At 34.6% G+C, this 11,670-nt stretch overlaps 1 protein-coding gene across 1 annotated transcript; it reads left to right on the forward strand.

The window, feature by feature from the left end:
* Positions 1 to 318: 318 nt before the first annotated feature.
* Tex55 (testis expressed 55) lies at positions 319 to 4,609 on the forward strand. Its single transcript, XM_087210511.1, has 3 exons — positions 319 to 1,558; positions 2,685 to 2,831; positions 4,541 to 4,609. Exons 1-3 carry the CDS (start codon positions 335 to 337, stop codon positions 4,607 to 4,609), a joined length of 1,440 nt encoding a protein of 479 aa, XP_087066637.1. The 5' UTR covers positions 319 to 334.
* The last annotated feature ends 7,061 nt before the right edge of the window (positions 4,610 to 11,670 follow it).

An 11,670-nucleotide genomic window follows, 5' to 3' on the forward strand; every position in this document is an offset into this window, starting at 1 on the left:
GGACTACATTCCCAGCCCCTTTTTAATTTTCAGTTTTGATTCAGAGTTTCACTAAGTCACTAAGTTGCCCAGGCTGAGCTCAAATTTGTGATGGTCTTGACTCAGCCTTTCAGAGAGCTCAAATTATAGACACATTCCACCATGTCCCGCCAGTAGTTTTTCTCTTGATAGTGACTGGTGCCAAGCCAGCAGCATGCATTCACCACCCACCTAGGGCTGCTTGGAGGCCTGAACAAAGAAGCTGGAATCCTGTCCACTGGGGGAAGGTTGCCTAGACAACCAAGGCCCACCCACAGCACTCAGCAACCAAAACCAGACAAGAGCTCAGCAGAAAATGGATGAGCCTCTAGAAGAGGCTCTCTCTGTATCCATGGGACATGAAAGCACAGCCACACTCCCAACTACTAATCCCACTAACAACCTTGAAGATGACAACCAGCCCAAAGGAAAGGCAGATGACTACACAGACCACCGAGTAGCTGACCAAAATATCCAAATAGTACATGGCCAGCCTAAAGCCATATCTGCCCAAGCTGACCACAAAGTATCTGAAGACACTGGGTATACAATACATGATCAGTTTGACCAAAAATCATCTGAGCCAACTGATGGCAAGACGTCCAGCCAAGCTGATGATGTAGCACATGGACAGACTGACCATAGGGTGTCTGGTCTGATGGATGGAACTGCTGAGCAGGTGGACCGCAGATTATCCAGCCAGCCTGATAGAAGAGCTTCTGAGCAGGTGGGCCAAAGAGTGTCTGACCAAGCACAGAGAAAAGCTTCCGAGCAGATAGACCACAGAGGGTCCAGCCAAGCTGACAGAAGAGCTTCTGAGCAGGGAGAACACAGATTGTCTAGACAGGCCAAAGGAAGAGCTTCTCAGCAGGTTGATGACACATTGTCCATGCCATCTGATGGAGGAGCCTCTGGGAATGATCAACAAAGAATATCTGACCAAGAAACATCTGACCAAGAAACTTCTGAACAGATTGACTTCAGATTGTTCAACCTCGCTGTGAGAACTGAGAAAGCTGACCCGATCTTGTCTGACCAAGATGAACATAGAACAGCTATAAAGTTTGACCAAGTATATAACCAAGCCACTAAACTAACTGAACAACAAGCTGTCTACCAAGCTGACAGCAGTGCTGATAAATTTATGGTTGGTAGAGATGCCTATAGTGAAGAAGACCAGATTAACAATTTCATAGATACACAAGCTGACCAAGAAAACTATCCATCTTCCTATAAAACACTTGACCAGATTGAGGACAGAGTATTTGCCCAGTTCAGGAAACAGGACAAACAGGATGACTACAGAATACAGCCCTGCAAATTTGAGGCTAGTCAATTCCTAGACCAAAAACCCAGGCTTTCAGAGACAACAGAAAGTGAAAGTCCAACCACTAGCCAAGCCTTCTCCCTAGATGGTACCAGATTCACTAATAATTTCCCACCAAAAGGCCATGCCTGTTGCTCAAAACTGCCCTCCATCTTGTCCAAACTGGACTCTAACACCACTCAAGAAAAAACTCAAGCCACAGAAATCAAACCTGTATGTAAAAGGGGCCCTTGATACTTCCAGGGGGGTTAAAGGCCAAGATGGCAATGGAGGTGCCATGGAGCAGGGGTTGGATCAAGGATGAGGAATAAACTCTCATGTTGTAGTATATATGATCCATAATTCTCAGGCAGGGCAGGAGAATGCAGGGGAAATAAAAGAGTTATATTGCCTCTTTTACTACTCTGAGGCCATTCCAAAAGAACAATGAACCAGGATTTAGAAAACCTGGGTTTCAAGTCCTGATTCTGCTATTTTTTTGTATATCCTTTTATTGGTACACTTTAGGTGTACAATGACATTCATCATTGGAAATATGCACCTTTACATACTCTCTTGGTTCTTATTTTTTCCCCCTTCCCCTGCCCTCCCTTCAACCCCTCCATCCCTCCCTATTTACAAAGACTCTGTTTCCTTTTTTTTCATTTTCTCATAGTAACTCCGTTCCCTTCTTTCCTTTCCCCTACCCCTCCCACTTCCCCTTCCCCTTTGCCCTTTTTCTTCCTATTTCACATTATATATTATACCTTTTAGTCCTTATTTACACTTTCAGTTTCTCACACTAGAGAAACTATTCGGTATTTACACATGTGTGTCCTATTTATTTCATTTAAGAAAATCGCTTCAATGTGCGACATTTATTTAGCAATAAATGTCTCTAATTTCTCATTTTTCATGGCTGAGTACTACTCCATTTTATTAAAAAACACATTTTCTTTATCCAGTCTCCAGTTGATGGGGCATTTGGGCTGCTTCCAAGTTTTAGCTATTACAAACTGTGCTGCTATGAACATGGGTGCACATATATTCTGCTATTAACTGTGTTACATTAAGTCATTTGCCCTGTCTGCATTTCTACCAAGGCAAGGAAATTTGGAATTGACTGGAGACTCCTGTGAAAGGGAAAGTATTTGAAGTAGATTGGAGATGCCTAAGGTACCTCCCAGGGCTCATCATATTGCCTGAAGGATGAGCTGGGTCTCTCACAAAAATCTATCTTTTATCCAGCTCATGGTTTTAAGATCCCATCAATACTAGATTCCATTCATAACTACAACTTCAAAATTTTCTGGACTTTTAAAATTTATTAAAAATTCTTTGGGGGATATTTCAATTACAGGATGATTTTTCAGAATTCAAGCAGGAAAAGACTTTTCATACAGAGAAGCAAACTCTTAAGGGGAGGTTCCCTCCTATAGTTTATGAAGATCCTTATCAAGCTTCACTCCAGTACATGGAGGAGCATGACATCCTGCAGATATTCCAGGTAAACTTCTCAACCCTTCTCCCTTAATTGTGAGTTTTTCAAAAAGTATAAGAAAGGGTATTTGCTATAAAAATGGGGAAATATAATCTCATGGAGACAGTTCATTTACTGCTTTTTTTTTTTTTTTACCAAAAGTAGTAAATGATAAATATCAAGTGAATGATACCATAATATTAAGTCCCCCAGGAGGATTAGAGATGAGGTGGGATGGTTGATACATTGGGCAAAGCTTAATGTTTTAACCTTTAGGGGAAAAGGACAAAATATTAGCAATTAAAAAGGACAGAAAAGGGCTTTCCAGGCAGGAATGCAATACTTTCCAATGATGAACAATCTTGTTACCATCTAAGAACCTACATTCTTTGATTGAGAAAGAAAAGAAAATAGTTAAAAATTGTTTCTAATTCTTAAAATTATAAATCTCTGGATATAGCATTGTAGCTTCTTTTAATGTATAATAATTTCTTCGCTAATATGGAGCCACAAGAGATTATCACAGCTTTATTGGGGGAGGGGAGGGTAGTGTGTATTCAGTGTGTTGTTTTTGTTTGCTTAAAATGTTTATTTTTATGTTAATATGATTTAGCTGGTATTGCATATATATGTCTATAATAACATACACACATGATGTAATTGTGTGGTCAAAAAGGTATAAAATTAGAAGAGCCCACCTCAAATGAAAACATCAAAACTAGAAAAAATATAAAGCAAGATATAGAGGAAAGAGCACAAATATTAGTCAATGGCTCAAATCCTAATTTTGTCACTACTTATCTTTGTGAATTGGGGAAAATTACTTTGTTTCTATGAACTTCAGATTTCTGATATAAAATTGGAATAAGTGATAGCTGCTTCATTAACCTTGTTTTACTCCTTTCTCTCCTTATAATGTCCTTTTTTGGAGAGAATTAATGACTGAGTTTCTGTCTTTAATCAAAAATCTATCAGTTATTCAACCTAAAGACAAAATCAGTTGAAGACAGTAGAATTTTGAACATTCTATAAATAATTTTCATCTTTCAAAACATAATGCTTATGCACAAAATTTTTCTTATATTGTTATAAGAAAAATTAGTTATCAAATATGTGTTCAAATATGAAATATATAATTGATGTATATTGATGAAATATTTAAACATAAATATTTTTATACTTGAAATTTGTCTATTATTTTCTGCAAGTGAAATATGTTTATTATAATTTTTCAGTTATACAATAACCACAAAAACATATGGAAGTGAATTTCTGAAATTTGATGTGGCCTTTTTCTTTTAATATTGCAGCTGAATATAACTTTTACCTTTTAGAATCAAATGTCTCAGAAGCAAGATTATATGTAAGATCACACAGCATTTTCAATTTTTATTTGAAGGATATGTCTTCAGCTATTCTTCAAAATAAGTAATTTATTATCAGTGTAACAAAATCACAATTCTTAAAACAAAGACTTTACCAGAACTTTCTTACTACCTCTTTGATCTTGGAAACTACTACTGATTGCTATTTGTAACTGAATTTTTATTCCTTCAAATTTTATCATAATTTGCCTGCTTTTATCAGTGGTAAGAAAGTTTTTCCTTTGTAGATATCCATAAATTTCTTCAAAATACTATAGTGTATGTTACACCCATGGGAAAATTGATCAGTTATAACCTAACTGCATAACTTTCTCTCAGAACTAAAATGTGAAGCCTTACGCTCTCTCTCAGCAGATCACTGAAAACTTAGTCTTTGAAAATCCAGAGGACCCCCTGCATTTTATGCTGTGCCAGGTATGAAATAGGAGAAAAGGAACAGCCTTTTTATTCTCATGGTTGCAAGATATAGCACATATAACAAACTATACAACAAAATATGTGCAACTCCTAATATCATAAAGTAAACATATATGTAACTACTATTCAAATTTCTAAAACTTAAAATATTGCCAGCACCCAGAAGCCCTCCTCCTTTCCCTTATAATTATTACTCCCCAGAAAGGAATTGTTATTCTGACCTTTATAATAACTTCCTCATTTTTCTTTATAATTTTACTGCTAAATGTGAATTGTGACATGCTTTTGTTTAGCTTTGTTAGTTTTATTAACTATACATAAAGGGAATGCCATATACTATTTATTCATTTCTATTGGTTAGTTTTGTTCAAAATTTGCCTGTGAGATTAATCCACCCATTGTGTGTGGCTGTGCTTCACTTTCATTAATGTATGGTATTCATTGTGTGAAATGCCACAAGGTAGTCGTTCTATTTTTCATAGTCACACAGGTTGTTGGAGCTATTACAAAAAACCTTGCTATAAACTTTTTTGTATGTGTTTCTTGGTGACACATTTCTTAAGTACATATCTTGAATAGTAAGTGCTAGATCGTGGAGTATTTTGTTGGCTTAGCTTTAATATATTATTTAAAACAATTTTCTAAAGTGATTGTACCTATTTGTATTCTCACCATCAGTCTGTAAGAGTTTCATTGTTCTATATTCTACCAGTGTTTCTTATTATAAATGATTTTAGCTTTAACTGTTTTGGTGAGTGTCTTAGTTACTTTTTTCATTGCTGGGACAAAATATTCAACACCCACAAGTTAAGGGAGGAAAGATTTATTTAGTTCACAGTTTGTAGAGGTTTCAGTCCATAGTCAGTTGGCTCCAAGGCAAGGCAGCATGGCAGAGGAGAAACAGTCCATAGCATGGCAGGTATAAGGCAGTGAAGCAGCAAGCAGCAGCAGCAGCCTGCCTTTTCTTTTTATCCCATCTAGGCTACCAGCCTTTTGAGAGGTGCAACCCAGTACTATGCTAATTCCAATCAGTAAAATTTAGTACCACACACCCTTAATTCCAGTATGACATGCCCTAGATCCAGCCAGCTCCAAAAAGCCCCACCTATGAGTGCATGAGGCTTTGGGGGGACATCTAGATACAACCCATAACCATAAGTGAACAGTAAAAGTTATTACATTTTGCCTTTTCCTGATTACTAAAGCAGTTGCATGTTTTCTTTGTTTAATGACCATTTGGAAATACTTATTTATCTAGTGTATTATCTTTTTCTCACTCATTACTAAAATATTTTAAATTTATCTTTTGAAAAACAGAAACTACTTAATATAGTCAAATTTAACAATCTTTTTCTTTATGATTAGTCTTTCAGTGTTCTATTTTAGAGGTCTCTCCCACACCCCTGACCATGGTTTTCTATATTATCTTGAAGTTTGTTTGTGATTGATTTTTTTAATACAGAGGGATTAGTTTTGCTTATTGTCTGTTTGTTGCTTCACATTTATTCCTACAATAGATCTGGACTTGATTTTGTGCAGGGTGTGAGGAGGGGTCAAGTTTCATTTACTTCCAAGCAAATTCCAACTTGATCAAGTACTTTTTGGTAAAAACTTGCTCACTATTCTTTATTTTAATCATATAGTTTGTTTATTCTCATTTCAAAACAAGACTGTCTTAATTAGTGTATACTGCAATGAGTCTTAATATCTAGTAGCACAAGTCCACCCAAAGATACCTTGGGTATTTTGGACATGTATATTTCCAGATCAGTTTTGAGAATTATTTGTCAAGTTACACAAACATATACATATATTCACACACAAGCACACAAATGGAATTTTTATTGTGGTTGTATTCAATCTATAGATCAGTTTGGGGAGAAGTTATGACTTTAAAATAAATATGTCCAACCCTTGATCTTTTCCTTCTATTTAGCTCTTCTTTAAGTTCTCTCAGTACATTTACTATTTGCTTAAATGTTTTACATATATTTTAATAGTCTTATTCAAAAATGTTTAATATTTTCAATGCTATTATAAAAATTTTTAAATTTCAGCCTCTGGTTGCTGGTATGTATAAATACAATTAATTTTTTGTTAACCTTAGATCTAGCAACTTTATTGAATTCATCTTACTGACTCTAATCCAGTTTTTAGGTATTTCTGCACATACTATAACATGATTTGCAAACAGTAACAATTTTATTTTGGATCTGTATCCTTTTTGCTCTCTTACCTTATTGCATGAGATAGATTTCTCCTCTTTTACCCATCAGATCCATATTCCTACCTTTACAAAGGATTGATCCAGAAAAACTAAATCAGCACTCTCTTGTCCCTCTCACTTCCAGTTAGGTTAAGGCAATGGGAAACCTTGGAGGAAGAGGAGAGAGGAAGGTGGTCACCTAGGTCTGTCTTCTTGGAGGTTTTTCAAGGAATCTTATTTTACATAACTATTTCCTCTGAATTCTAGTAATATTCCCTCCCCCCTTGACCCTTTAGTCCTAATATTGGTCCAATCTGATTCTAACTTTGAACTACTGCATTGTCCTACATGATTTCCCATGTCTAATTCTTTTTAAGTACTCTCTTATGAACAAACCCTCATTAAATTCTATTTTGAATGTACTATGTATTTTTCCTGGGAAATTTACTATTTAGTACACTGGTCAGAGATCTGCAGTATAATTAATACTGAACAGAAGTAGCTACCTTGATCCACCTTAGTTGACCTTTAAAAATTGTTTTTTACTGTTTTACTATTGAGTATAATGTTTATTTGTAGGTACCATTAATCGTATTGTAGTGGTTCCCTTCTCATATATTTTCTAAGATTTTTTATGAAGAATTTTATCAAATTATTTTTCTGGATCTTTTGAGATGATTGTATTATTTTTCTTCCTTATTCTAAAAATGTGAAATATATTCATTTTCATTTTTAGAGTTTGTCAAGCATACATGCAGAAATTTTTCCAGATCATAACTGAACAGATCAATGCAAAGTGATTAGATCTATGAAACCACTAGTCAAGAGACAGAATGTTACTAGTTCCTCAGAGACCCACTTCGTCCCTACTTCCAATCCCTACCCGTTCTCCTTCGCAAAATAACCATGACCCTGACTTCTTAGTTTGCCTTTTAAAAATTTCATGTTAGTGGAGTTAGATACATACTATTTGGGGTACTTGGGGGGCTGGCTTCTTTTGGTCAACAATATATTTGAGATTTCAATATGTATATTATTCATTCCTTTTTATTTCTGTATTCTCTGTTCTGAGTCAGACATGTCCAGTTTGGCACTATAATAGGTAATGCTACAGTGAACATGCATATATGCTTATCTTTTGGTGTACATGTACATGCCCATCTATTAGATATGCGTTTTAAAATGAAATTGCTGAGGCATAGACTATTTCCATAAGTTCAGCTTTAAAAGATAATGTCAACTTATGCATACTCACTAAACAAGTGTACACTCCTATCTAATGGAATTGTAGTTTTCTTCATGTTTCTTGTGCTCTGATGCTTTATGCTTTTTGGAGTCATGGGATTAAAGTTTTTGTGAAATTCATCAGTCACTATTTCTTCCAATATTTTTCTATCCCTGATCCCTCCTCTGCAGATTCCAATTACATATATTTTGGGACACCTGAAGTTGTCCCATAGCTTACTTAATGTTCTTTGCCCATTAATAAAAAAAACTTCAATCTTGCAAGCACAAGGACCCGAGTTCGATCCCTAGTACCAAAACAACAACAACAACAAAAAACTTCAATCTCTCTCTATATATACATTTTTTTCCTGTGACATCAGTTGTAATAGCTCTTCTTCCATGTATTATTTTATTTGAGTCTTGTCTTTTTATTTTGCTTATTCTGGCTTAAAGATTGTTGTTTTTTGGGGGGTTGCCTTTTAAAAGAACCAACTCTTAGTTTCATTGACGTTTTATTGTCTTTTTAGACTTTGTTTCATTTATTTATGCTCTATTATTTCTTTCCTATTACTGATTTTGGATTTAGTTTATTCTTCCTTTTCTTGTCCCTTAAGGTGTAATGTTGTTTGTTTCAAATCCTTTTTTTTTTTAGATGTAGGCATTCATTGATATAAATGTCCCTCACAGAACTACTTTTGCTGCATCCCATTAAAAAGTTTTGGTATGTTTATTTCCACTACATTTGTCACAAGATTTCTTTTAATTTCTCTTTTAGCATCTTTTACTTTTTAGTTTTTCAGGAGAATGTTGTTTAATTTTCATGTATTTGTGAATCTTCCAAAATTATTCCTCTAATTAATTTCTAGTTTTATAGTATTACAGTTCCAAAAGATACTTGATGTGATTTCAAACTTCTTAAATTTAATACTTGCTTTGTTGCCTAATTTATGATTCTGGAGAATGTTCCATGTGCTTTTCAGAAAGAAGAATACGTATTCTGCTGCTATTAGGTGGAATGTTTTGTATGTTTGTTAGGTCCATTTAAGTCTACAGTTGAGTTCAAGTCCACTGTTTCCCTATTGATTTTCTGTCGGGTTTATCTATCTACTGTTTAACTTGGAGTGGCTTCCTGTATTACTTTTTTATTTTGGTCTTATCTCACCCTACAGATCTATTATATATGCTCACATACGTAGGTACTCCAATAAGGGTGCATATATACTTACAATTCTCATATCCTGAAGAGTTGACCTTTTTATTATATAATAATCTTTGCCTCTTTTACCATTTTTGGTTTACAGTTTGTCTAATATAAGTATAGATATCCCTGCTATCTTTTGGCTACCATTTACTTAGAGAATCTTTTGGCAAACCTTCACTCGCCATCCATTTGCAGTAGTATATCTGTATGCCCTTAAGGCTAAAGTCAGTCTCCTGTAGGCATCTTGCTTTTAATCCACTCATCAATTGCATGTTTTCTGGAGAATTTAATCAATTTACATTAAAAAATTATGAATAGTTAACAATTTGCTATTGACATTTTGTTAATTTTACTGACTTCTTGATACATGTTTTGAATTTTGTAATGGTGGTCTTTGATTACTTTTTATATTTTATATGTCTACTAGAAGTTTTTTTGTTTGTGATTACTATGAGATATAATATGTCCTATAGTTACAATATCCTAATTTAAGCGAGAGTACCTTAATTTTATGTATTCTGCAAATAGGTATCATCCTGCTCTTTTCAGAAAATTTGTGAATCCCTTGTTCAGACCACTAACATTTAACCTAAGTATCAACATGATTGAATTTAAATCTTTTATTGTTTTTTATTGTTGGTTTCGTTTTGTAAAATTCTACTCTCTTTTCTTTGTCTTCCTCTGGATTATTTGGATAATCTTTGTATTTTGTTAATGTTAGATAATCTGTTAATAAATCTGTTAGATTTATAGCTATATCTCTTCTCATTTTTTAATGACTACTCTAGGGATTACACTACATATCCCTAACATTTTATAGTGCATGTAGAGTTAATACTGTCCCATGTAGACATAAAAGAAAGAAATGTCACATGCATATACATATTTTACTCCCTTCTTTCCACCTTTGATGTTAAACTTGGCATGGATGCACTTTCTACACAAGTGAAAATGTCCACAAGGCAGTGACATCATTTTTATTTTAATAATCTTGTGTGTTTGAAGAACTTGCAAGGAAACTATTTTTTACATTTGTCCAGATAACTTATATTTCTAATTCTCTTCATTCATTGGTGAGCTTCTAGATTTTTTTTCTGGAATTTTCTCCAGCTTGATAAGCTTCTTTTAGAATATCTAGTATTGCGGAGCTCCTGGCAAGGAACACTGACTGTTTTCCTTCACCTGAAAAGTTATTTTACTTTTATTCTTATGCAGCAGTTTTACTGGATATAGAATTTAATTATTCTTTTGCCCAACTCTTTTAAAATGTGCTTTCCCTATCTTCTGACTTTATAATATCCAAGAAGTCTGTAGTTGTCCAATTAATGTTCCCCTGTATCTAAAATGTCATTTTTCTCTGGCTGCCTTCGTGATCTTTTTAATCTTTAGTTTCCAGGAGTTTGATCATGGTACTCACTGGAATTTACCCTTTTGGGGGATTAGCTAAGCTTCTTGAATCTATAAATTTATGTCTATAACCACATTTTGGAAATTTTTTGCCATAATTTCTCCATATATTTTCCTGTTTCATTCTCTCACTTTCTCCCTTCCCTTTTAACAATTCACATTACCCATGTTAAACCTTTGAATATTGTCCCACAGATTCCAGATCCCCTCTTCATGTTTTAATCAAGTTATTTCTCTTCTTCCGATCAGCTAATTATTTGGCTCTATTTTTTAAGTTTAATGAATCCTCTGTCATCTGTACTCTGCTATTAAACTCGTTCAATGATTTTTTTACAAAATTATTTTTTCAGTGATAAAATTTCTATTTAGTTTACTTTTATATTTTCTATTTCTCTTCTGGTATTTGCTGTATGTACGTTCATCTTCAGTGTATTTTCTTTACCTCACTGAGCAAAGTTCCCATAGCTGCTTTTCGCTGGTATCGGGTTTTTTTTCATTTAGAATGGATTACATTTTATCGGTTTTCTACAAATAAGATAATTTTAGGCAGTCCTGGATGTGTGAACATTATGCTCTGTAGATAAAGTTCTGCTATATTCCTCTGCTGAATGTCGATATTTTTATTTTAGGTGGCTGTTAAGATAATTAGCTGTAAGCTAAACTGGAAGCTCTATCTTGCCATCTGTGACTTCACGCGTCATATTATATATGAATTCTTCAAGCTTTTGTGCACTGTTTTGAATCTGTCCTATTAGTACATGCTCCAAAGGTCAGCTTGAGATTTGTTCAGGATTCGTATCCAGAACTGGGGCATCTCCTCCCTTTTAGGATTTCCCTTCAACTCTTCAGCATCTGGCCACATTTGACTAAGCTACTTTCCCCCTGATTTTTCCACCTGGAAGACAGTAGGTTTTATGTTTTCCATCAGCAGCTTTTCCTGTACTGCCATGTCTATGGCTATGGATGTGGCTGTCGCTGAGTCAAAATTTTTTAAATGAGGAATTCATTCTGTGTTGGTAACTT

This window comes from Heterocephalus glaber, unplaced genomic scaffold (assembly GCF_053883595.1).
Source record: "Heterocephalus glaber isolate CG9 unplaced genomic scaffold, H.glaber_assembly_v1.0 deba00000122, whole genome shotgun sequence".
Classification (NCBI taxonomy): Eukaryota; Metazoa; Chordata; class Mammalia; order Rodentia; family Bathyergidae; genus Heterocephalus; species Heterocephalus glaber.

What these genes read in the sequence shown, in the direction of transcription:
- Tex55 (XM_087210511.1), top strand. Translation starts at nt 335, where the DNA reads ATGGATGAGCCTCTAGAAGAGGCTCTCTCTGTATCCATGGGACATGAA. An exon ending in AAGCCACAGAAATCAAACCT is followed by an intron (nt 1,559 to 2,684) that starts GTATGTAAAAGG and finishes TTTCAATTACAG; the next exon opens with GATGATTTTTCAGAATTCAA. An exon ending in ACATCCTGCAGATATTCCAG is followed by an intron (nt 2,832 to 4,540) that starts GTAAACTTCTCA and finishes GCTCTCTCTCAG; the next exon opens with CAGATCACTGAAAACTTAGT.